Source organism: Pelodiscus sinensis, chromosome 2, assembly GCF_049634645.1.
Source record: "Pelodiscus sinensis isolate JC-2024 chromosome 2, ASM4963464v1, whole genome shotgun sequence".
In the NCBI taxonomy this organism is placed as follows: Eukaryota; Metazoa; Chordata; order Testudines; family Trionychidae; genus Pelodiscus; species Pelodiscus sinensis.
This window is the reverse complement of record NC_134712.1, coordinates 119838513-119865639: the sequence shown is the minus strand read 5'-3', so window position 1 is coordinate 119865639 and position 27127 is coordinate 119838513. Positions and strand designations below refer to the sequence as shown.

Genomic DNA, 27127 nt, shown 5'->3' with positions numbered 1-27127 from the left:
TGAGTTACGTCCACACTGCAATCGCATTCTTCCAAAAGTAAATCAAAAGAACAGAGAGGGTTTTCTGGCATTGGTAATCCTCTATCTATGAGGAAGAAGCCTTTTTCTGAAAGAGCTCTTTAGGAAAAAAGGCGTGTGTGGAAGGGGAAGAGGGAGTTCTTTCGCAAGAAGAGGAAAGAGGAAAAAGCACAGTTGCCCTGGTGGCCCCACCGTCCATTGTAATCGCAGCTTAAATGAAAGATAAAGTCCATTCAGTGTGGACTCTATCTTTCAAAAAAGCAGATCACTTTTTCAATGTGTTTTTTGTGTGGATGCTCTCTTTTGGAAGAAGTTTTGTCGGAAGATCTCTTCTGAAAAAAGGTTCTTCCAAAAGAAGCTTTCAGTCTAGACGTAGCCTGACCCAGGCTGCACAGTTTGTTTGGGGGCAGGTGAAAGTGAAATCTCAGATCAGAGGCTTGACTCAAAATTTCAAGTGGCTAAAGTAGGAGGCAATAAAATAAACCAAAACCATAATTATATTATGAAGAAGGTTTGGTTTATGAACTAACTTAGGCCAATAATTGTTTCTTTATCTGTCTTCAATACTGACAAACACATTTTGGAATGACTTAGCTAGGAGATTTGTTTTTGATCCTACAGCTGGTTTTGGCTGAGGTAAGAGTTGGTATATCTACATAACATAAACTTGCTCCTGGTACTGTGCAGTGTGTTCCTATTGCTTGCTCAAACATGTATATAAGACACATTTTGCCTTTTTGCACAGTTCATATGAAGGCTGTTACTAGAGACACTTCATGTGAGAACAGAAATTGATTTTTGCCTGCTGTACAGCACATAGTGTATTCCTCATCATTATTGCCTCTTCATACACATTGGGTCCAATTTACTGGAGGAGAGGATTTTTTCCCAATGAACTTCTTTTGCCTATTATTATTTGTGGCACTGTACTGAGGAATCTTTCATGTGACGCATTGCTGTGGGGGATTAAATGTATGAATTTTTTCAAGTTTTGAAAACACAGAAAATATTTCCTGAGCACTTACTGAAACATTTATTTGAGAAGTTCTGTGCCACAATTCATGAATTCTCATAGTGCTGTCATACTCAGGAATTGCATCCAAGATTTGACAATCTCTCATTTGAGAGATCAGATGATCTATTTTTTACACACTGATCACATCAGGAAATCGATTTGTTATGACCTCTATATTATGGAAAGATGCAGAAAAATCATGGGTTGGACTTAGATTAACAAAAGCCTGGCTTTTAAATACAGAGTCTTTAGAAGACGTGTCTTTCAGACATGTCACACAACTTTAAGAAAAAATATTTTATTACATCTTACACTGTTCATGTTTTCCTTTCCTATGTAGTTATGTCTCAAAGCCCACAAACACTTCAAGTGAGGAGAGCTGCACAGAAGAGACCCTCATAATTAAATTGTAACATTTTTGCTTACAGCTACTATACAGGGCTGCATAAATCTCAAAAATGTGTTTTTATATAGGATCATCAGTGCTGGGTGCAAAAGTCTGGAGGAGCAAGTTGAATTTTTTAGACATGGGCAGCACTGCTTGCGAAAACAATAAATATACCTTTGCCAAAGGATTCTCCAAGCTAATTGAGAGTTGAGAACACTTGAAGTCTGCACATTTCAGGAGGGACATATAGGACAATGCCAGATATTTGGTCCCTCTCACCCCCATTTAAGCCTTCTAATCAAATTTTGTCTTTCGGTTTCCTCTACCGCTCCTGGAGCAGCTGTACCACAGCGAGCAAGGTATGAAAGTCCACTGTGAGGGATTACAACAGGAGTTAGTGACATGTGACAAGAATATTAACCTTTTATTCAGTCATATTACTGGTGCAGGAAAATAAAGATCACTGTCTGGCCAGTATATCATACCTGCATTGTTGGTGTGCTCCTGATGAGTAAAATGTCATTGCCTACTATGGGATTTCCTGTGTGTATGGGTGGTAGCTTTGGTTATGTAGCATATTTGTGGTTGTATATGTGTGAAATATGCTGCTATCATATAAGTAGTTCAATTTGTCTGGGTACTTACACCCCCTTCATCATCATAAAATTTACAGAATTAGGGTATAGAATTAATCAGCCAAGCTTTTTGAGCAGGAGATAATCTTTGTAGCCACAAAACAAAACCAATTACTTCAGCCAAAGCAACTGTGACAATGAAACCCTTTTCATACTGATGTTTTAACTCAAAGCTCAGATGTACTGTGTGGAACCCTGCAACCCCATAGGCAAACTCCTTCCCTATCTCCCCACTCAGCAGTTTATCTTATAACTCCTCTACAGAGCTCTAGTGCATAGGGGAGCAGGGATGTGGGAGAAGCGAAGTTAGCTGTGAACTAAACCCTTCGGCTGTGTCCAGACTCAGGGTTTTTTTCTGAAAAAGTAGCCTTTTTCCGAAAAAACTTCACCTGCGTCTAGACTGCAGCCGCATTCTTTCGAAATTAAATCGAAAGAACGCGGCTTTTCTTTCGATGGTGGTAAACCTCATTTTACGAGAAAGAACACCTTTTTTCGAAAGTGCTCTTTCGAAAAAAGGCGTTCTTGAATGCAAACGGGTTTTTCAAAAGAGAGCATCCAGACTGCCTTTTGAAAAAGCGGCTTGCTTTTTCAAAAGTTCCGCTTGCAGTCTAGACGCTCTTTTTCGAAAGAGGCTTTTTCAAAAGTATCTTTCGAAAAAGCCTCTTTCGAAAGAGGCTTGCAGTCTAGACATAGCCTTACTGTGAATCGCTGCCGTACCAAACACAGGGTACGTCTAGACTACATGCCTCTGTCGCCAGAGGCATGTAGTCTAGACGTACCCTAAGACATTCTTCTGTTCAGGGCTGGCCTCATGGAAAATGGCGCCCTGGGCGAACTTGTATTTTAGTACCCCTTGTGTTTAAGTATGTAGTACTGTTAGTGAAAATTTCAGAAATAAATCACTAATCTCAAGTTTTCATAAACGTACTCAAAAAATTGACACAAAATTTGATTAAATTTTATTAAAATAGTGTGCAAAACTAAACATTAAGCTAAACACTAAACTAATGAATAAGAACAAATACAAAATGTTGTTCACTAAGAGCTAAAATTCAGAAGGCAGCGCTGCCTTTGCTGCTGCAAACTGTAACACTGCTTCTGACAGGCAAGACTGTGACCCACCGTATTCTCCATAGAGAACAGGTGAAATTGGAGTCTTAGGAGATTAAGGGACAAGGCATGTCCTTGGGGCACAGGAAGTAAGCTGCTCAGTCCTTTGCTCTCCTGGGTGCTGGGCCCATTAATATCTCTGCCCTTTGCAAAGGGAATTGTCATTTTCAGTGCTTCTTGGCCAAGCCCTTCCTTTAAGAGCTACAAGGGAATGGATTATTTTAGATTAAATATTTACCCTAAGACATAAGGCACAGAAGTCAGGCTGCTGTTTTTGAATGGCATCAGATTGCGAAATGAAACAGTGGGTGAAAAACCTGAGTGTGTCACTCACCCTTCAGTGGGTTCTTCCTCCACAGTTTGAGCTGCCCCGCAGAAGCCCTGGAAACTCCTTGCTGCAGCTGCATTTGCCCCTTTTGCCTGGTACTTGTCCTGCAGCTCAAGGTGAGTGCCATGCTGTCAGATTAGGGTTGCATCTTGCCTGAGGCCATAGCCCTCCTATAGTCCTCTAGCCACTTCTAGCTCACAGGGGGGCTATTTCAGATGTGTGGTGGCGGCGGGACAGGGAGGATATTTAGACACCTGAAATCACTAGGATTTTTTTTTTTTTTTGCAAATAACTTAGAAATTAGCAGTTGATTTCACAGTACACACAAATCCTGAAATATTTCCATCAGTAATAATTAAACTATGTGTAAGGGGACTGTTACCCCTTACTAAAACTCTGTGGGAGTTTTTGGTTTGCCAGCTCCCAGTATCTGAGGGGGAAGAGTTCATGAGACTGACTGACCCCAGAGACAATGGAAAGCAGCCAACACTCCAGCTCAGCCTGATTGACAGGTTGGACAGGCCAGTGAGGAAGGGGAGAGGCCAGGCCCCGTCCTCCCTGTGAGCTGGGATTGTTCTGGCTCTCCCTCTCTCTGAACAAACAAGCTGTGTGCAGAAGAGGTCCTGCAAAGACAGAGAGCTGAAAAGAGCAGTGCAAGCTGTATGAAGAAGTCCTGCAAAAGGAACAGAGAGCTGAGGCACTGCTAAGAGGAGTGCAAGCTGTGCTGAGGGGCAGTTTTTGCAGCAGCAGAGCCAGGCATACACAACTCAAGGAATGCAGACCCTGTGTTGAGCAGCAGACTGGCAGTGCTCAGAAAGCCAAAAGGAACAGAGAAGCAACACAAGGAGCTGGAACTGGCCAAGCAGCACAGCCTGCAGCTGGATGTGGTGAGCACCTGGGACCAGCAAAGTGTGGGGAGAGGCTCTGGACTGGGAGAGGGGTCTGGCCACTTCGAGCTTGAGACTGTGTGGTCACTACCAGGGCTAGGGTGCTCAGCCTGTAGCCCCCCCTGCAGCATATCCAGGGCCTCTAAGAAAGAGACTGTGGACTGTCCTTACACTCTGCAGGCTGCTGTTTTGATGTCCCTGTGCTACAGAGCAGGGCTGTGTGTTCTCATTTAACCATTCTCATTTTTTTCTTATTCTTTTCTCTTTAATCCGTTGTTGTTTAATAAATTGTATTTGCTTTGAACCTTATGAAGTGATCACTGGGCCAAGAAGGGCTGCAGTGTAAAGAGAGCACCTCGGAGTGGGGACACCCTAACTCCTGCCCCTAGTGACTACAAGGTCAGGGATTAAGCCCCAGGAAACCTGGGCCCAGCCTTGTTGGGGTTTCAAGGGCTCTGCTACTCAGGAGAGTGGAGGGGGAGCCCTCAGGATCAGGGAGCCGTGGGGTAAAGGAAGTGGGAGCGGGGACTCAGATCCTTTCGCTGGTTCATTTCACCGGGGTGTATAGAAGCCAGGAAAGTTCCCCACAATAGCGGGACCATTCCCCCGCTTACATATGTACAGATAGGGAATGTAAGAAAACTGCTGGTTGAGAATTGTTAGAGTTAAAACTGAGTGATATATACTTCTGACCTGCGCTTGTTACAAATGGATGATTGAATGAAATGTTAAATCAACAAATCATGTCTGGTTTTAGGATATTTATTTTGTATATCTTGACGTGATATTGATATTTAGTGGGTTTTCCTGTTTTGTTGTAGTCAGGTGGATACCAGGATGCGAGCCACACGATGAATGAAGTAATATCTTTAATTGGATCAAATACGGTTGGTGAAACAGACAACCTCTGGAACTCCAGAGAGTTCTTCTCCAGGTCAGTGAAGCTCAAAGAGCTAATCTCTCAACAACCAAAGCTTGTCTAAAATTACAAAAAAAAAAAAAAAAAAAAAAAATTATTGCCTCACCCATCTCGTTTCTCTGTATTTTAACAGCTGTAAAGCTTGAACTCTTTGAAACTCAACTTCTACTGTCATTAAAAAATATCAGATCACCCTCCATAATTTCCCACAACTGTGAAAATTATAAAAAGACGACAATCTTAACAACATATATTACACAAAGTTATAAAAATGAAAAAGTTCATTCTATCAAGCATATTTATAAGCCAGAGCAGAAGGAGTGAATAGGGTTGCAAGGTATCCAGTTTTTGCCTGGAAAGACCGGTATTTGTGGCCCCTGTCTGGTTAAAAAAAAACCCAGAAAATACCAGACATGTAAAATGTCTGGTATTTTCTGTGTGTTTTTTTTTTTTTTTTGATGGAAGGCCAGCGGGGACATTTTTCCCCTGCTGCATATGGTGGAGCCGGGGGATGGAGCAAGGAACACATGGATGTTTAAAGGTGCAGTGACCTTTTTCTTTTTCCCTGCCAGTTTGGGATTTTTTGTGAAAGTATCTGGTATCCCTAGGGGGTGAAGCATGGGGTTGGGGGAGGGGGGGTGGGAGGGGTTGTGGGCAGAGCCTATATTCCCATTCAGTTGTCTCTGAGTTTAAGGGCCTGCTTGAAAGTGAACGTCACAATAATCACACGTTATCCTCACATCCTCACACTAGGAACCCCAGAGACTTCCAGATCATGAAGATGATTGGCAGGTTAAGATGGGGGAAAGAAAATTTCCTTATTCTTAATTTTGATGCAATAATAACACTGTGCCCAACAATAGCTTTGACATGTCCTCCCTGCCCTGTGGAATTTTAGCACCCTGTTAAGTACAACTTGTAGTAAAAACAAACAGAACCCAAGGGTGGTGGGTAGGTGATTAACACTTGAAGGAAAAGTATGTGTTTCAGCCAGGCAGACACCACCCACTGTGACCCCATTTCTCTCTCCTGTTGGGAGGAGACACATGGGATGGCTGATCTCAGTAACAATCACTTATCTCCTCTGCACTCACCACCTGCCTCACATTGGGGAACAGCAGCACCCTCCCCCTCCCCCCAAATAAGTAAAGTTTCTGAGCCAGGGGAGTAGGGAAGACAGGACCTTCAACTGCTGATGGGGAAGCAAAATTTAAAGGTCCCCCCCCTCCCAAAAACTCAAGAGTCATACCCCCTTCCCCAGTTGGTAGCACAGCCCTCCCCCCTCAATTCCCCTATAGGAAAGCAACTGTTCCTTCCTCCCTCCCTTTCTGCACAGCTGCAGCAGCAACAGCCTTCCCTCCTCCCTACTACTCCAGTCTCAGTTTTTTGGTGCACCAGCTCCTTGTTTATCCCTCCTCTCCAGGCCCCAGGCTGCTTCCAGCAAGCAGGAGAGGGCGTAGGAGAGAGCTGGGCAGGCAGACCCTAGCAGAAAATTGAGTGGTGTGGGGGCATGTGAGCCAATGCACTGAATGTCCTCCATGTGTCGCTGCTCTGCAGGAAAGGGATGTGATGGAAGCACAAAATGTGTGCCCAGTGCACCAGTCCTGTGGACAAAGCCAGGAGAAAGCCCATTCCTAGACAAGTGGGATTCTTGGGGAGCAGGAGAAGAAAAGAGGATGGGGACCCAGTCCTGCTCCACAACTAACCCAGACCAGCTCCGCAGGGCTACTCTAAACCACAGCTAGGCAGAGGACAGAGAGAAGCTGCATGCACTCACGCTCCCTCGACCCCACCAAACTCAGCAACCCACCCAGAGCCTGCCCCAGCTCAGGGTGTGTCTAGACTACCTAGTTTTGTCGACAAAAGTGGACTTCTGTCGACAAAACTATACCAGCATCTACACTACCGCTGAGTTCTGTCGACATAACGTCGACAGAACTCAGCAGTTTTGTCGACGCTGGTAAACCTCATTTTATGAGGCATAACACCTTCTGTCGACAGAACTCTGTCGACAGAAGGTGTTATTGCCTGTAACGTTGCGTCCAGACTACGGAGTTCTGTCGACAAAGCAGCTTGCTTTGTCGACAGAACTCAATGTGTCTGGACGCTCTTTGTCGACGGAAGTTTTGTCGACAGTATCTGTCGACAAAACTTCCGTCGACAAAACGCGGAAGTCTAGACGTACCCTCAGTCTGCCACAGCACTCCCCACAGAGCTTCTATAGGAGGTCCTCTGTCCCAGGGAGAATGGGGAGTGCCCCTGGGCACCCAGCTTGCTGCTGCTGTCACCAGAGCAGAGGAGTTACCTGAGACGAGTGAGGACTCTGTCCTCCCTGACCCTGAGTGAGCTGGCTGCTGTGTTTCCCCTCCTGCTTAGTGGCTGGCCCCAGGAGATCCCATTCATGTGAAACTATTCATATGTGCCCCCATCATCACATCGCCCTAGGCAGCAGCCCACATCGCCCATGTCTAGAGCTGCCATTGCTTCTGTTTTCCTGTCAGGTGTTAAAGAACAGCTCATTGAACAATTCTCAAATGAACTTAGAGCTTTCAAGTGCCATTTTTCTCCTTTTCTGTTCTTTCTAGTTTCTATTCGCTTTTAGTTTGGTAGTTGTGTATTTTTAAAAATACTTTATAGGGGTTGATGAACAAAAATATTAAGGCCTCTTGCTGTTTTTCCCCCTCTAGAATTGTATTTTTAGTAGCTTTTAAGCCAGAGCTGACAGGAGTACAATTAAGACTATTGTCATGCCTGCTGATGGGGCACAGCATTGTGGGATGGTTATTGATCACACTGGGACATTCTGTCTATTTGGTCTTTTGGTTATCCCTAAGACACCTTTATCTGAAGTCACAACTTTGCTTAACTAATCAGAAAAACTAATGAAAAAGCAGTTGCTCAATCTAGTTGCCCAATATCTGGTGCTAAACTCTGCCAGCAGTGAGGCTGATACTTGAGGGAGGATGGTGAGTCTCAAAGCTCAGAATCATCTGTAGAATAGTTATGGACCCTTCTGTGATTTCCCCTTCCTGCTTTATTACACTTGAATGCCTTACACTTTTTAAACATACTGTTATCTTCACACCACTTCTCCGGAATCATCCCTATCTTACAAATAGGGAAATTAGGCACATAGACTTTATCTACATTAAAGGGGTCTTGCGCAAAGGCTCATCCACACCTCAAAAGTACATCGCCAAAGCGATGTGCTTTTGTGCAAGACAGCATCCACACTGCATGGACACTCTTGTGCAAGAAAGCGCTGATTGTCATTCACAGAATGGCCATCAGAGTACCTGTGCTTTTTCTAATAGGCTCTTTTTGCGCAAGAAACCCCTGCATAGTGTCCACTTGTGCCTTTTTGCACAAGAGCTGTAGCGCAGAAAGGAGTTATTTCTCGTGGGGAGAGGAATAACTCTACCGGCAAAAGCCCTCTGTCCTGTCAATTTACTGTATTTTTTTCTGCAAAAACATGCTTGAGGTATGGACACTCCGCTGATTTTTGCACAAAAACCTAGTAGTGTAGACATGCCATAAAGATTAAATAACAGCCAAGATCATGCAGGAAGTCTGTGACAGAGCCAAGAGGAGCTCTGGGTTCAGCTGATTCCCAGTCTAGAGCATATTTTGCATGCATATGAAGTACAACTTTCTGTTCTTAAAAAGAGATGTAAAGAATAACCCAAGGCATCAGGGTAATTTAAGGACTTCTTTAAGGCTCTAAAAGCAGCTGTAGTTGTAAGAAGCAATGGTGATGATGCAGAAAATCCCAGTGTGGTAGAGTGTGAGGGGAATTAAACTATTTTGAAAAGATAAGGAAGCAAAACAAAATCTAATTTCCTGTAACTGGAGGGAGCTGTGTTGCATCTGAAACTATTTTGCTATGTGATGTGCAGTCCTAAAATGTAATCAGCATCTCCTAGACTTTCTCTGTTCCTTAGCCTTATTGGCTGAAGGCACAGCAGAGGAGGAGCATGCCTCTGAATACTTTTCTCCCCTCTACTCACCATAAAACCGGCTGCAAACATACACTGCCTGACAGAGTGGTGCCTGTGGTTTGAAATTGTTTCCGCTCAGCAGCAGTCACTTGAGTATTTTCACTTTACCTCTCCTAATGGAACACAAGAAAATATCCGAATGCATCAATATAAGATATAAGCAATTAATACCAAAACAGCTGTAGGCTGAATATCATGGAACTTAATAACCATGCTAGAAGTGATGATCATTAGAAACTGCATCTGAAAGAGACAAAACCAGCATTTCAGATTCTGAAATCCTGCTGTTTGGTATCATGCCAGAGTTTTAACTGTTTTCTTCCTTGGAGACCTTTGTGATAACTTTTCAAGTGAAAAGTCAAAGGAGGACTACGAGAAAGGCAAAAAAAGAAACTTGACATTTAAAAGGCAGCAAGCTGGAAAGATACGTGGAGGTGGCTCTGCACTTTGTACGATGAACGTCACACGCCACCATGGTGTGCACCAGCCTCTGCACTTCTGGAACCACAGCTATGGATTGCATGGTGGTACCAATGAGTCAGGTGGGAAAGGCTACTCCTCTGGGGGGTGCTATGAGCAACTTTCTGTCGCTCCTGAAGTGTTTGTGACTCTGGGCATTGTAAGTTTATTGGAGAACGTTTTGGTCATTGTGGCAATTGCCAAGAACAAGAATCTGCATTCACCTATGTACTTTTTCATCTGTAGTCTGGCAGTGGCTGACATGCTAGTGAGTCTATCAAATGGATCAGAAACCATTGTAATCACCCTGTTAAACAATACAGATACTGGTGCACAAAGTTTCACCGTAAACATTGACAACGTCATTGACTCAGTGATTTGCAGTTCCTTACTTGCATCCATTTGCAGCCTGCTTTCAATAGCCGTGGACAGGTATTTTACCATCTTTTACGCTCTCCAGTACCACAATATCATGACAGTGAAGCGTGTAGGGATCATCATAACATGCATCTGGGCTGCTTGCACAATTTCAGGCATTTTGTTCATCATTTACTCAGACAGCAGTGTTGTCATCATCTGTCTCATCAGCATGTTCTTCACCATGCTAGTTCTCATGGCCTCCCTCTACGTCCACATGTTTATGCTGGCCCGACTGCATATAAAAAAGATTGCAGTTCTTCCAGGGACTGGCACAATTCGTCAAGGTGCCAACATGAAGGGGGCCATCACTTTGACCATTTTGATAGGGGTTTTTGTTGTGTGCTGGGCCCCATTTTTCCTCCACTTGATTTTCTACATCTCCTGTCCCCATAACCCCTATTGCGTGTGTTTCATGTCCCACTTTAACTTGTACCTCATTCTCATCATGTGCAATTCTATCATTGATCCACTTATCTACGCATTCCGGAGTCAAGAACTCAGGAAAACCTTCAAGGAGATCATATGCTGCTGTTACCTGCGAGGGCTCTGTGACTTGTCCAACAAATATTAAATGGAAACAGAGAAGCTATTTTGCGTAAATATCACAGACCTCTAAGCCTTCTAGCACTTTTCTCAAGAGAACATGGGCTATACCTTTAATAATGAATCTCTCTTTCTTGCAGTTATAAGTCTCATTCATGAATAATGTATATCTGTGTGTAGTGCTTATGCAAGCTACAGCAGTGATTATTTAACTTTGCCGGGGAAAATCCTCACCAGACTGTAAGTAAAAGAAAAATGTAAATCTTTCTGGATTGTGACATACTAATAAATATGATCATTTGTAGCTCCTCAATGTTGGTAAATAAATGTGTTGCCTACTTAAAATACACATGCATTACTCTCCATGGTCCTTATTCTGTTAACCTTAAAGAAGAGAGGAAGTTAGTTATTTTCATCCATGTATTACATTGTACATACATGAAAATGTAAAATTCAGTTAGACTATTGATTAATGATTCTATATTTTTTTTGTCTAATGGTTGATTGAATAAAGCTCTTTCCACTGATGTATATACTGTAAAAAATGAGTAAGATTTTTATACCCTAATACATGAGGGGACAGCTAGATATATACTGTAATTGTTTATAACACAGTGAAGTTCAGCTTAGCAAGTGGAAATACTTTCCTAGAGTGACATTTAATTCTGGACAAAGTTGCCAGAGTGACATCACTGGAGGATTACATCATCTGTTTATCTGTGAACAGATGTAATAGGGGTAGTGTTGGCAGAATTTTTGGGTTTTGGGGTTGTTTTTTTTAGAATTTTGATAGACAATATTAAAGTTTATTTTAAGCTTTATCTATTTTTATCAATTTAAATGTTCACAGTTATGGGAAATTATGGAAGTTAGGCAACGAGAGGGTCAGACAATATCATTTCATAATAGATGTTGAGATTTAAAAAGTTAAAATTTTATAGCCACTAAAACACAATTGTCAATATCACACACCTAAATATATTCAGTACATCAAACTGTTAAATTCTCAAGCAGCATTTTTCTTGCTTTGCTTATCTGTAAAGTTTGATTTTAATTATTGATAAATATATTTTTCTTTAATTTGTGTGTGTTAAAATCAAGATTTATCAACATTTGCCAATAAAAAAATCTAATCCTTCCATGCACTGGAAGGGCACTGATCGCACAAGATTCTATACATAGCTTTATTTTGGTATCAGGGGATCCATCTTGAAGGTTAAAAGACAACTTCAGTCTGAGTATTTTCTGTCCTTTCCTTCTCTAATGAGACTACCTATATCACTTGTGGTATCACTTGTGGTTTGTGAGCAGGATGCAGGTACCTTTCATTATATAAATACCATAGTATTCAATAGTAATAGTGAAATACTGAATTATGTATTGCTTCACCATTATTGTAGAATATTTTATAGTACTTTCCTTTTAATAAAATCACCTGTCAGCTAGGACTTGCACTGAGATGATTAAATCATTCAGTGTATGCCACTGAGCAAGATAAGAATGTCCTTCGGGAATTGAGTGGAGAACTCATGTAGTAAAAATGGAATGCATTTTCTACTTCCAGTGCTGCCAGTGACCTGTGTCTAATCACTTGTGTGTCTGTTCCAAAATCAAACGCTAAAAACTCAGTGAATTCAAAGTTAAGGGAAACCCTAAAAAATGCAAACATGTTCAAGTATGAAAATGCATAATTAGTTCACACAGACAATCTTAACTTGGTCCTGCAAAAACACTGCTCAATAAACATATTTATGATTGAAGCTTGTTAACATCTTCATACCTAAATTAGATTAAATTAATGTTTAAAGACACATTTTTTCTTCTTTTTCATCTTTCTGTGAAAAAAATGCAGATTCCACAAAAGGAAAGCAATTGTTTCATCAAGAAAATTCTATGTTCACAACAAATTATAAAAGTTACATGTGTATTTGCCCCAAAATGCTTTTTCATAATATTTCTTTGCACTGGATTAAAGCAACTAATATTTAAAACACACATTTTGTAATTAGAGTGCCATTTGTGTTTAGAGGTATAAAAATGTTTGTTATGTGTGCAATTTTGCCAAGTTATTATTTAGGGTTGCCAGGTGTCCAGTTTTGAACTGGATAGTCCAGTACTTGAGCTTTCTGTTCAGGAAACAAATCGAGAAAATATAAATGTCTGGTATTTTCTAAATAAGGTGTAATGTAGATTGTGATGTAATGTCAAGTGTGTCTGGTATTTTTGTTAAACCATCTGGCAACCCTAATTTTCAATTTGCAAAGGTTATAAAATAACTCTGAAAAAACACACCAAAGAGGTTTTTTTAAAAGTACCTAAAACTCTGCTTCCTCTTTTCCTGCATTAGTTCTATATTCAGATGGCGAGTCACAGGCCTAAATATTTAAATATGGCTCACTTTTTGGATGCCCAACTTTAGATATTTTGAAAGGTCTTAAACACTGTGTTTCCTGATCTCACACCTGGTATGGACTGTGGCAGGCCAAATAAAATGATTCAGCAGGCTTGATGCCAGTTGTCCATCCTTGCACTATCCATCCTTCCCAGTCCGTAAGTCAGTTAACTTAAGGAAGATGTATAGCTTTTCACAAGTTTGTTTCCTGCAAATTAGTTTCAAATTCCTTGGAAGCAAACAGCTTAAAGAAAATCAAACATGATTTAGTCTCTGTTAGTTCAGTGGATGTGGGGTGATGCCCAAGAAGACTCATTAAATAGAAGCATGCTATCAACTAGAATGAAGTTAATGATGCAATATTAGTAAACATGGAGCATTAGTAATGTGCTAATTGATGATGCTTTAAATAGCTGTGTAACATTGAAATTAATTGTACTTCTCTGAAATGACTCTTTTGTTGTTAAAATAACCCTTATGTGAAGAGGTCTGTAATCTGAGGCTTAGCTCTTTGCCCTTAATCTGAAATTGTGTGTAAAAGAACTCTGTGAGGTTTTTTGCTTTATATACTATAATAGTCACGATTAGCACTGTTGATACATTTTAACTCCTTTATATGGGAACTATAAGGAGAGTTCAACTTTTGGGCTGGAATATTTAGTCTTTGTTCAAAAGTGAATTTATTTAAAATCAGTCACCCCAGCCCAAACATTGCTGGGATTTAGCTAAGACTGGTTCTGCACTAACATTTTAAATGTACTAATTCCTTCTCTTTGGGACGAATTGTCCTGCCACTTATACAAGTGCAACTCCTACTGTGCACAATGGTCAGAGTTAAGGTTGTTCTGGCAATGAAAACATATACTCCTTGCAAATCTTGTCTATTTTATATTGTCCATTAATAACAAAGAATAATATGTGGATATTTCATATTTGACATTGGGGAAAAGGAAGAAAAAGTGTCCAGTGTTGTGAAACTAATATTCCTGGAGCAAAGACATTTTGAGGGAATTTCTTAAATTTTGAGTCCTTGATGTGACAACCCAAGCGCCACACTAATACATTATATTTTTTAGGATTTAAAATATGAATAGTTTAAAAGCAATAACAAGGTAGACAAACAGAATACCAAGTATATTCAGAATTAGTATCAACAAAGCATAAAAACCATTCTGTTTAGGTAACTGAGCACATTTTTTTGAAATGCAGAAATAGGCAAAGGGTCTGAATATAAAAATTGTGTAGTAATCTGTGCTCTCTGGTATGGTGTATAAATGTAGCTTCTTATGATTTCTTTTAGGCTGATTGTGGGATGGTAAAGTAGTTTTCTTTTTGAAGAGTATAAAGGTTCTTTTTAATCTGAAGGTTAAATGTGGAATAAAGACGCAGGAATTTTATCAAAGTGATCATCTTTAATCCCTTAACAGTATGTCTACACTGCAGGCTAAAATTGAGTTAAGATATACAACTTCATTTACGTGAATTGCATAGGTGAAGTCAAAGTACCTTAAATTGACTTTTGGATTTGTCTGCACAGTAGGAAGTCAAAAGAACACTTGTTCTTCGACTTCCCTTACCCCTTGTGAAATGAGAGTTACAGAAGTCAGAGTAAGAAGCCTGTTATTTTGAAGTTATTTTGAAATAATGGGCTTGCAATGCAGATGCTCATTCTATTATTTCAAAAAAAGCATGTAGTGTAGACATAGCCTAAGTAACTTGTGATAGGATGTTAGAATGTGCTAGTGTTGGAACTGAATGGATCTAATATTTATTTAAATTGTCTTTCTTTTCTATAGGAATGAAATAAAGTGCTGCTGTCAGCTAATTGCTAAGTTGTCTCCCCAAAAAATAGAGTTTTCCAGCTCCTTAGTAGTCTTAATAAGAGGTGATCTGTGTGTGTGGTGGGGGTGAATAGGATTGGTCCCCTCAATTTGCTGTTTGGCTTGTACTGAGCATTCTCATTAACACTGCTGAAGATGCTGTCCTCAGTCTGACCCCTACACTCGCACTCTCTTCTCCCCGCATCATAGTATGCACATGTTGCTCCCCTCCCCAACTGAAATCTGAAATGGCACCCTGGTTTTCTTTTCAACACCTTCATGTAGTAGTTAATGATCATTACTAATAAAGTAAATCCCTTTTTCCTGTAGATAAAGGCATTAGTATTTAATGGCATGTCAATAACATGTAGCATTTAAGTCATTCCTGATGCAAAATTCTTTTCTCTTTGTACTGTGTAAAGGAGAAAGCATCTGGGCCACTACTTATGATCTGCTCTTGCCAGGTACATGAATCAAAGATAGAAATTCCATGGGGTCATCCAACTCATTGTTGTCCAGAGGGTCTTTAAAATCCTAACATCTTCCTTTGATGAAAGGGATTAAATATCCTCCTGTATTTCAGGTTATTTAATTGAGATGAATTCTTGACCTCATTAAACTCCATGTCAAAACTCCCCTTGACTATAATGAAGGCCAGGGATTTTATTCTGGTGTTTAAATTGACAATGGAAGAACTTCTGCCACTGAAGTTGCAGATCTTAAAAGCTGATCAAAATATGAGCAAGTTCCATGCCATTTGGAAACAACTGAGGTTTTAAATCCTGTAACAGTGAGATTATGCAGCTACGTGCTTAAATGTAAAACTTTAATCCAAAATTTTCAAAAGTTATTTGAAATTTTCTCTATTTTGGCATCCAAATATTGAGGCAACCAAATCACATCATCACTTTCAAAAATCTTGATATTTGCATAATGTACATTGATCTAACTGTCTGATCCCACACTACCTTTAGCTGATAAATGCTGTCCACTACCTGATTTGCACTTTTAATAAAATTCCTGGCCATCATCTGCTTCCAGCTTGTGTGCTTCAAAAAGCCATGTTAATGAATGCTTAGAGTTGGACTTTTCTAACTGCTTTAAATCACAGAAATTGCATGTGGTTGGACAAATTCAGTATCATGGATAATAATAAGATATTTTAAACAGCTGGGATATTTTAATTGGGATATTTAATTTCTGGATTTGTCAGTAGGTATAAAATCACTGAATGTGTCTTATTAAATTAAACGTAGCCAGAAAAAAAAATTACAAACTATATATTGTTTTCTAGAAAAAAATCTGCTCTCTCAAACAGAAAAGAAAAAGGTCATACGATTGCATCATGTATGTATTGTCTTGCAGTAATATTAAAGTAAATAACTATTAACTTTCATATCAACTACATGAACAACACTAATATTGTTTTCTACAGAAATTTCTTGTTATAACAAAAAGGATAATAAATCTGATTATATCTCCAAACATCCCAATTGCTCACTGTTGCCAACTCTCATGACTTTATCACAACTTTTGTCATATTTGGGGGGGTTGGGGTTTTTTTGTGAAAACTCTAGGAATCTGAGCTTTCATTAGGGGAAAAAAATTCTAACACTCATGACTGGGAGAGTAGCTTGTGAAAAATGTACGTCTTAATATGCTCAACAACCAGTAGGAAAATAAGACCTGAAATATAATATAGTCCCTTGGCTCTGTGGAGGGACAGCCATGGGACTATATTGCATTGCCCCCACCCTGTCCTGAACTCCGGCTGTGGAAGTACAGAGGCGATGACCGTGGAAGGAGACATTATGTACTACACAGAGCTTCCTGGCCATGATTCTGCCTAGGAGCCAAGGAATACGTCGTTGCTTGCAGCGAGTGAGGTCAGCACCACCCGGATCTTACATCTGGAAAGCCACAACCCCTGCTCTGAGCCCCTTCCACACCCAAACTCCCTATCAGGGCCTGCACCTTGTCTTACACCCCAACCTCCAGCCCTGGCCTCATCCTGCACTCTCAGTCCCACAGGCCCAGCCCAGATCCCCTTCCACACCCATCGACACACCCCCTGCCGTTGCCCTCAACCCCTCCTGCACCCCAACTCCCTGCCCATGCCTGGTGAAAATAAGCAAGGGAGTGAGGGTAGGGGAGAGGGAGCAACAGGGAGGAGGGATGAAGTGAGTGGGGACAGAGCCTCAGAGAAGGGGCATGGCAGGGGCAGGATCTTTGGTTTTGTGCAATTAGAAATTTGGTATCCCTACTAATTGGGATCCTTTAAACTTCTTGGCCTTGGCTCCTTCTTGATTGGGTTTGGGTGAAACTGTAGTTACTCTCCCAAGCCCACTCCCTTATGGGGCCAAAATGAGATGTCACTCAGAGAAAATTGCACCAATCTGTACTGCGTAATTATTCCTCCCATATTTTACATGATTTGAGCACTGAAATAGTTAACATTTACATTTCAAGTATTGTTACTGACCATCGGAGTTAGTACCCACTGAGATGAATGAAAGAAGTCACACATTTGGGTTCTACAAAGCCAGGTTGAGGTCACTGCATCTGTCACACATGATTCATGGTTCTGAGACTACTTCAGCAATCATAAGAACTAGAGCCTTACTTTTTAAACAATTAGATCTTACCACTGGAGAGCAGGGAGGCAACATGAAAGAGGGCTCTGCCTGAAACTTAAAAGCCTCTTAAATGATTCAGTTGTAAATATTCATGTTAAAATACTTAATTGATCTTGTCCAGATTTGACTTGTTCTGTTGATCTCACCCAAGACTAATTTGTATCACAGAGGTTTGGTCTACATCTAAAATTTCAGCCTGTCACTCAAAGGTGTGAAAAATTAACACTCCCAAGAGACATGTTTAAATTGATCTAAGTCCCGGTATAGACACTGTTAGATCAATGGAGGAATTCCTCCATCAACTTAGCTACCACCTCTCAAAGGGGTAGATTTACAGCAATGGAAAAAGCCTCATCGGTCACTGTAGCAAGTGTCTACATGACAGCACTAGAGTAGTCAAGCTGCAGAGCTGTATCTGTGCTAGTAGCAGTGCTTCTACTGTAGACATAACCTTAGTCAGAGCCTGGGGCTATGTCTACACTACAAGTCTTTGCAGCAGAGAGTATGGTAATGACGGACTGTCAAGGGGCTAGTCCCCTCCCTCGGCTTCATCACAAAGTCCAGTGCCCCTCTGTCAGGGTTTATATGGCTCTAGTAGCCTAGTCCCAAAGTCAATGCCCCTCTAGCAGGGTAAATAAGGCTCTTGAAGCCCAGCCACCGGAGAAGCCTTTCCTGGGCCAGGGGTTGATTGCCCAAGGTAGGGAAACAGGCGCTGGGGGACCCGGGCCTCCCTCTGCACCGGCTCCCAGCCCAGGCCCGTTAGGCAGGGACTATGGCTCCTGCCCGCGCGGCGGGGACTCCGGCTGATTCGCACCGAGCCGCACGACCGGTCCCTTGCCCTTGGCTGCTTCCTGCCACGCCCTGGTTCCCCCATAGGCCGCTGGCCCCTCGGACCGGTCCTCACCTGGGCTGTCGCTGGGGCTGCGGGCGCTCCTGCCTCCCGGCTGCTGGCTCTGCTCCAGTGTTGGCCGCGGGAAGCAACTCGGATCTCAGCTGCTGCAGAAACACCGGCGCGGCCTGGCCTCCTCCTCCTTCCCCCTACAGCCTCCCTGGCTGCAGGGCTCCCTCTGCTTTTATACCCAGGCTCTGCTGGGAGCTTGCCCCGCAAGGCTGGAGGGGCGGGGCCTTCTCAGCCAGCTGGGCCTGGCCTACTCCCTGCCCTTCAGTGCAGGGCCTGTCCGCCTCATCACACGGACTCATTAGCATGAGTTACGATGTCATTAGCATATTTTCTGCCGATGGTTTTTGCACAAAAAGAATCAGTGTAGCCACTTCCATTTTGTACAAAATCACCCTTTTGCGCAAGATTCTTATCATCTTGCACAAAAGGGTTTTTTTGCACAAAACGGACGTGGCTACACTGCTTCTTTTTGTGCAAAAACCCCTCGGGCAAAAAGCATCTGCAGAAATATGCTAATGACATCACGACTCATACTAATGAGTCCATCGTTAGTATACTCCCTGCTGCAAAAACCTTATAGTGTAGACCAGGGGTCTCCAAACTACGGCCCGGGGGCCGGATGCGGCCCGCGAGGCCCTCTCATCCGGCCCGTGGAGACCTTTTTGGATTCAAAGGCAGAAGAAGTGAGATTGTTTCAAAACCCATTTGAAGCAGATGTGGCCAGTTGCCCAGATGAACTGCAGCTGGAAGTCATTGAGTTGCAAGCAAATGACCTCCTTAGGGACAAGTTCAAAATAGGACTGGTGGGGTTTTACCAGTTTTTGCCCAAGGAAGACTTTCCTAATGTCAAAACTTTTGCATCAAGGTACCTTTCAATCTTTGGAACAACATACCTGTGTGAACAAACATTTTCAAGAATGAAATACGTGAAGAACAATTTGAGAACAAACTTGTCCGATGATAATCTCAGGTCACTGTTGATGTTAGGGACAACAAATCTAAAGCCAGAAATGTCTGCTATTTTGGCATCCAGGAAACAATTTCACCTTTCACACTAATACAGGTGATCATGTGTAGTGTATGAATGTGTTATTAAATAATAACTTAATAAAATAATATTAAATAAATAATTAACAACATCCATGTTTTGATTGTTTTTTATTTGGACCTCAAGTGTGTAGTCGGCCCCCGAACTGCTGTTTGATAGTTAATGCGGCCCTCGGGCTGAAAAGTTTGGAGACCCCTGGTGTAGACAAAGCCTGGTGGTTTGGAGCTGCAACACCCTAGCTAGAGCACCAGGAGGCAGAGTTCCCATGTGCAACCTGACATGCAGAGGAAGACTGACAACTACTAGGCCCCTTCTTAAGGTGCAGCCTGGTCCTACTACATGTTGTACCTCCAAAATCTGGGGCTCTCTGATCCTTGAGCAGAGAGCCTGGGAGCCTAAGGGCAGGAGAGCCAGGCGGGACATCAGAGTCGACTGCCTGGCTGGAGGTAGCACGGGATCAGAGCTGGAGTCCTCCAGCAGCCCTTAGGAGCACAAGGTCAGAGCCCTGCGGCTTCCCCCGGCTGCACAAGAACGGGGCTGGAGCCCCCTGGCTGAGCAGGGCCAAGGCTGGGGTGGAGCTGCTCCTTGGCTGCACAAGAACAGAGCCCTATGGCAGGAACTGGAGCTGGAGCTGGAGCCTGGTCCACCCTGGGAACCAGCAATAGCTGGGCAAGCAGCCCAGCCAGGTTTGGGGGAGGGAAGGTGAAGCAATGTTGCCTGCGGGGGCAGCCTGTCAGCAGCGGGTGATGGCTGGTGGCAGGAGACCTCCCCTACTCTGGAAAATTCTCTTGTTCGGTACCAGTCAGGTCCCAATGATGGTGGATCACAGTGGTCCAACCTGTATCTGATGTTGAGAAAAGGGAAGAGCTATGGAGCAATCATTTCTCTGCCCCTTTTGGACACACCCAGGGAATTCTGAGTTTGGAGTGTATAGTTTTGCCTGTCTTTTATGCAGGATTCACAAGGCATGGGGAAGGCTTCTTGAATACATGCACACCTTTTGATCACTCCCCATCACACTGTGCACATGGACATAAAAGTGAAGCATCCTGAAAATGTCTTGTACTGTATTAGATTGTGCTACAAGCTTCTGCATAAGAAATGCCCATTTCATTACATATTGTATTAACAACATGGGTGCAGAGTTAAAGGTGAGCTTTGAGCTCTAGTGCTGCATTTCCCAACAAAAGGTTTTAGTTCATTTTTTCTAAACAGTGACAGTGGTGTTTGCACTCATAAATCCATACAGTAACTACATTACAAAACAGAAATGAAAAATTGCAGCTTGAAAACTGTATGTATCATTTGCCTTTGTTTTAAATTATATCATTCTTTCATTCCACAGCACTGTCTTTATGAAGAGTTACCTCTGAACTACAGAAATCAATCTCCCTTAATGAGGAGGAGGAAGAGGAGGAGGAGGAGGAGGAAGGAAATAGCAGTAATCACAGAAGTAAGAGATTATACACTTTTTCACTCTTTTTCTTGTTTGTTCTTGTTCTATATCTTCTTGTAGTCGTAGATCTCCAATCCGCCCCCACTGTCTAATTTGTCACAAAGATCAGCCGTTGATCAGTCAAAGGTTGGATATAACGGGGAAAACATTCAAAGAAAAGTCAGATAAAATTGCATGTCAAAGTCTGACCAGTTCTTGGGATAAAGTGAGCTGCCAATTATTTCAGTATCTGGTGCCATCTAGGCAAGGTGTTGCGGGCCCCAGCTCCACCCAGTTCCTGAAAGGGTTGGACCTCAGGCAGAGGGGCGTGTGGTTGTGGCAGCCAGCCCTCCCCGTCACCCAGAGCATATGGTGCTGCCCCCGCCCCCAGCTCTGAGAACTGCCCAGAACACAATGCATCACTCCAGTGTTGATTTAAAGGGCCCGGGGTTCCTGTGATAAAGGCAGCCAGGAGCTCCAGGCTCTTTTGAATCACCGGGCTCCAGGGCAACTCCCCCTTTTGCTCCCCTATCAGCAAGCCTGCTCACACAAAACAGAACAGCCTTGTTCTGCCCCCACTCCACCACTTCTCTGAGGCTCTGCCCTCACTTTCAAACCCTCACTCACTTGCTCAGTTATATGAGGCTGAGGCTGAGGCAGAGAATTGAAGGGTGTGGGGGAGCATGGGATCTGGGGTGGAGCTGGGAATGAGGGTTTGGGGTGTAGGAGGATTCTCCAGGCTGGGATCAAGGGGTTCAGAGGGTGGGAAAGAGATAAGAGCTGGGGCAGTTGGTTGGGGGAAGGGCACAAGGTGGCAGGCTCCAGGTGGAGCTTACCTCAAGCAGCTCCCAGAAGCAGCAGCATGTCCCTCCTCCGGCTCCTAGGAGGAGGTGTGGGCCGGTGGTTCTGTGCACTGCCCTGTCCACAATTCTTACTGGTCATGGTTCCCAGCCAATGGGAGCTGCTGAGTCATCACATAAGAGCAGGGTGTGAAGCCACTTAGTTGCTCCATGCATAGGAGGCACAGGGGAGATATTTTGCTGCTTGTGGAGCCAGTGCTGCAGGGAGCCTGTGTAAGCAGGGAGCCTCCCTTAGTTTGCTGGTTGCTGACCACACTTTTAATGGCCTGGTCAGTGGTGCTGATTGGGCACTCCGGTTGAAAATCACACCTTGGGAACCCTAAGTACTATCCTGAAGGATGAGATTGTTTTGTTTTAGAAAGAAACACCTTCTCTCATCTGATAGTATATCAAACACTTCTGCAGCAGTGTGATTATCCAGATGGTTTTCTATTATATGAATTCACAGTACAGGCTTTGTCAGTGGTTAATTCCTTCCTGAAAAGTTCATTTATATGAATAACATACAATTGATCTGTATTAATATTTTGCCCCTCTTCTCAACAAGGCTATAAAATTGGCCTCTCCATGGCTTCCCTGTGTAACTTAAAGACACGCATATCAAAATCATAGGGTTATCCTTTCCAAAATATTCAAGGTGTCTATTTAAAACATAGCCTATGTCATTTCCACATAGCACATACCTTTGTTTTCCTTACAATGTTCCCCTCAGACTATCAGGTTATGTCTTCATTGTGATTCTTCTGCTCTCTTAGAAAAAAAATGAGGCAGACCAAGAGAGCAAAGTACAATGTCAGGATCTTAATATAGTCTATTACACAAATGCCTGTGGATACCTTATTTGAAACGTGTTTGGCACATACTCAGTGTCATTTTGTATAGGTTACATTCGGCATCTCAGTTTTGTACAGAAAATCCTTAGTACAATTAGGACTAAACAGTATGAAATCTGCAAATAAATTAATAGATCAACCGGTTTTGCTCCTGAATGGAAAACAGGTGAGATTTCCTTTTTTGTTTGTGCATGATTAAGGGGTGCATTGGGTTTAGATCACAAGAGGAGGTTTATTTTAGATATTTCACATATTTAATGGCTGTTCATTCTTCCCTCAGTGTTCCACAATAATTTGCTCTACTTCAGGAGTGGAAAAGGAGATGAATAGCATGCCTGGCCATTTTTATAGCTTTATCAGTGCCAAGAATTAGTCACAGCTTCTGTTTGGTCTGTGGAGGGACTGAGCTAGTTCTATGGATTGTTTCCAATAATACTAGTCAACCCCAATTCAGTTATTTTTTTTACTTGTGTGGAATCTAAATAAGCTATGCCCTAAATGTAGGCCTAAAACTTTGACTAAGTGTGCATACCTGCTTGGAGGCCTGAGAAGGAAAATGCTGTTGAATAAAGATAGGGAAAATGCTTACTGTTCTTTTTCTGAGAAAACCGGAACGATCTGGTTATCTGCAGAAGAAATGCTTTTCTGTTTTTATGATCTTGCTTTTTTCCTAATTTGGTAGTTGTCTCTTTATTTGGGACTGAGAAAGCTGTGCTGTATACCGACTATAAAAACTTTGTAACCTCCCTGCTGGGGGGCTTTTCTAACTGCGCAGTCTGCCTGTGCCGGTTGGTGAAGACCCTCCCAGCAGCTGCTTAATTGCTTTAATAAAGGTGCCTCTGGCAGATCTGAAACAAACACAAATGTGAAGACTGTGTTTTCTTCCACAATTTGGTGCTGTGACTCGGATTGCAACGCCGGGGATGGTCGCTGTGGAAGGCCAGCTGGCGTCGGGGTCCTCAGCGCCTAAAATTAGGAGACCTTTGAATTCTCCGACTAGGACTTCCCACGCTGCTTTGGTTCGACTGCTGGTGTCCCTCGTCCTGGCTGACGCGACAACGAAGTCTTGTTACTGATACAGGTTTGCCAGACTCTCTCCACAAGAACTTAAAGGTAATTCTAGTTTATTCTGGTTCTGGTTCTTATTTAAGGGGTGTCAGTGCATGTTTTGCCCTGTATGAGTGAGTCTGGGTCCAGTCGTTCGACCCGACATGTCCTACAGAAACTCGCTGGTGACTTTGAATGTGTGATGGTGGAGGTTGCTTGTGTGTGCATGTTTCTTTTCCGCCCTTTGTCTCTGGTTCTGGGGTGAGTTTTGAACTCACATGTAGGCGGGAAAAGGGTGTGGCAGTGCCTTTGCCAATGGCACCCTGTTGATAAGAACATTGGGTCATGAGCGTTGCGCCTCCACTGAATCCCTTCCGCCTCCCTCATAAGCTTTTCCTGTGTGTTTGGCGCTGCCCAGGGACTAGGGAGAAATCTCAAACCCTGTGCCGCAGTGCAATGAGCCACCGTATGGACAAATAGGAGTAGAATGAGAGGGTGTAGGATTGAGCCTTCCTATATACACACATAAGCCGTTGACCAGGTCTGTGCTCGTCTAGGCTCTGGCCGCCCCAAGACTACTGCTAGGGGAAACCCGATGACCAGGATATCTTGAATGCAAGGGTGATCGGACGAGTAATGTGACTCAACAGAAGGGTCCTCTTTCCATTCCCTGTTTCCTGGCTCGTTTTGAACCCCCTCAGTTCAAAATCGTGACCCTGATGGATGTGTGAATGAAAAGGAATGATTGAGTCTGGTTTAGGGGATTGGTGGAAAGGGATCTAAAGAAGTCCCTCCCCCTCCCCAGGGGATGCCTGCTTAATACATGTATGTACATTATGGTTTGGAGATTTGCAAGTATTTGGATAAATGGAATTGGTATACCAGGGATGATCTAGCAAAGCAGTTTCCTTTAATGGGAACGTTTGCTCTAGACAAGATAGTGCACCTTAGGGGAACTCTAGAGTCAAAAGGGGTGAAAATACTGGCTGGACAGTGGGAACAATTTTTTAAGTGGTATGAGGAAACAGCCAAGTGCTTAAATGAATCCTGGGTAAGGAGTCTGAAGGACTCCCAAGAAAAATTAAAAAGTCAATTGAAATTTTTGAAACAGAAGTCGGTGGCACAGCACGGCCCATCAGCTCTTTCCTCTACCATACATAATATGCTTTTCCTATCATCTACATTATAGATAACTAAGAGTAGAATTTTTTTCTCTCCCTGATTGACAAAATTCTCATTTTTTTAATGCATTTTAATTCAGCACTTAAGAAGTCATGGTGCTAGTTGTTTTGCATCTGAACTCTTTGTGGAATGTTCACTTGTATCCTCCCTCCTTACCGTCTCTTGGAGTTTAAATTAAAATGTATGCAGGTTTTATTTCCCTTCACTAGGGAATTGAACATTGGGGGGAAAGCCCTTGATTAATCATCATGTGTTTTTGTTTTGTTTTGTTTTGCAAACTCTTAATAGCCCGACTTCAGGCTTCTCAGAAAGGAAAGTTGACCTGAATGGAATCACTCAGAAGAATCTGCAAGTGAAATCTGGTGATGTAGTACAGTGGTGTGAGAAGAAGGAATGCTATAAAGCTCAGGTGTGGAATTTCTCTTTTGCCCCTCTCCCCACACAAATAGATCATTCTTCTCTTATGCTTCTGTGGTTTTCCAGTCATTGTTCTTCACCCCAATATGCCTTAAGCACAGTACTGTCCTCTATAGGATCACTGTTGCCAGTTTGGAGTTAAAGTATTTGGCTTGGTTTTCTGGGTCTATATTCAGCAAATTCACACTGGCCGTGTCTAGACTGTCAAGTTTTTCCACAAAATCATCTGCTTTTGCGGAAAAACTTGCCAGCTGTCTACACCGGCCGCTTGAATTTCCGCAAAAGCACTGACGATCTCATGTAAGATCTTTTTCCGAAAAACTTTTGCACAAAAGGGCCAGTGCAGACAGCAGAGATTTGTTTTCCGCAAAAAAGCCCCGATTGCAAAAATGGCGATCGGGGCATTTTTGCGGAAAAGCGTGTCTAGATTGGCTATGGACGCTTTTCCGCAAAAAGTGCTTTTGCGGAAAAGCGTCCTGCCAATCTAGATGCACTTTTCCGAAAATGCTTTTAATGGAAAACTTTTCCGTTAAAAGCATTTCCGGAAAATCATGCCAGTCTAGCCACTGAGTGTTGCCTTTTCCATAAATCTTTGCTCAGCAACTTCTATCCTCTGATTATCAAGAGGCAATTATTTTAGAGGAAGGAGGGAAAGTATTTTCTCACTTTCTCCCACAGATAACAGAGAATAAGGGATACTGCTGGAACATGTCATAGTAAAGAAAGAAAAATAAACCTAATTGATTTTTATTCCATTTTGAACTCTGCAGCTGTAGGTTTTTGTCTGTGTTCCCATGGACTTAAGAGTGAAGTTCAGGTTTGAGGGTCAAATTCTTCCTTTAGGCTACATCTACACTACGGGTTTTGCTGGAAGAGGAAATGCAAATGAAGCGCTGATTAGCATTTTCTCACACTTCATTTGCGTAATCTCTTCTGATCAGTTTTTGTGCAAGAGGTTTTTGCACAAAAACATTCAGTGTGGACATTTCCTTTTTGCGCAAAACCCCCTTTTTGTGCAAGATTCTTATGCCTCTCCGGGATAAGGAGAACCTGTGCAAAAAGGGTTTTTGGTGCAAAAAGTAATTGCGGAGACTTCATGGTGTAGTAAGGGAAAAATGAGGCTCTTGATACTTTCTCTACTTAGATTGCAAAAAGGGTTTGTGTTTGCAAAAATTAGGAGATGTCTCCTCTCCATGAGTGATTTTTTAAATACCAGTCACTTCTTAGCTAAAGCACTGCATAAGAATAAAGGAAAAGCAGTTCATATTCTTCCCTTTATTAACATGTAGAACTGTAGCTAAAGGGGAAGGGTGTTGTTAAATCAGTCTGTCCTGAGGAAGAGAGAGACTTCACATAATTTCTGCAAACCTGAGTAGAGAAAGTGACTAAACTGGACAACAATATGGTGCTCTATAGCCGTGGTCACCAACAGGTCGATCGTGATCGACTGGTCGATCGCGAGGCCTCGACCAGTTGATTGCGAGGCCTCGACCAGTCGATTGCGAGGCCTCGACCAGTCGATTGCGAGGCATCCTGTCTGCCCCGCCCCCATTTCCCTCCCACCCCCAAGAAGCCCCACTACCTACTTCCAGTGAAAATGGAGGTAGTGTAGGCTTCCCGGGGATGGACAGAAGTCCCGCAGCTTAGCGCCACTTCCGGCGATTCCGGAAGTAGCACTAGCTGTTCTGCCGGGTGTACTGCAGGAGGGAGCATCGGCTCCCTGCACCGCACAGGAGGGGTGAGTCAGCCCCAGGGGAGGCGCGTGCATAGGGTTTCCCTGCGCCAGGGGGTCAGCCCCGGGGCAGGCACGTGCTGGTTTCCCTCTGGGGGCGGGGG

General features: G+C 42.9%; 2 protein-coding genes and 1 long non-coding RNA gene across 8 annotated transcripts in view; 2 read left to right on the top strand and 1 right to left on the bottom strand.

The window, feature by feature from the left end:
* Positions 1-3634: 3634 nt before the first annotated feature.
* On the bottom strand, positions 3635-18592 carry LOC142827198 (uncharacterized). Its single transcript, XR_012901728.1, has 3 exons — positions 18473-18592; positions 9308-9411; positions 3635-5360 (listed from the first exon to the last, which is right to left on the bottom strand). It is a non-coding gene; the product is annotated as an uncharacterized LOC142827198 (long non-coding RNA).
* On the top strand, positions 9332-11105 carry MC4R (melanocortin 4 receptor). The gene has a single exon (XM_075921410.1). It carries the CDS (start codon positions 9753-9755, stop codon positions 10746-10748), a length of 996 nt encoding a protein of 331 aa, XP_075777525.1. The 5' UTR covers positions 9332-9752; the 3' UTR covers positions 10749-11105.
* A 4545-nt stretch (positions 18593-23137) lies between the features above and the next one.
* LOC102444510 (glutamate decarboxylase 1-like) overlaps positions 23138-27127 on the top strand; it is a 104863-nt gene continuing 100873 nt past the window's right edge. For 3 of the 6 annotated variants that reach the window (XM_075921408.1, XM_075921404.1, XM_075921403.1), the window contains exons 1-2: positions 23138-23758; positions 25163-25283. The gene's annotated coding sequence lies outside the window, so the exon portion shown is untranslated. The remainder of the gene's footprint in view (positions 23759-25162; positions 25284-27127) is intronic. The other 3 variants (XM_075921409.1, XM_075921405.1, XM_075921407.1) reach the window with 2 other exon arrangements.

Excerpts from the sequence above, each read along its gene's own strand:
- MC4R (XM_075921410.1), top strand. The coding sequence starts at position 9,753 with ATGAACGTCACACGCCACCATGGTGTGCACCAGCCTCTGCACTTCTGG.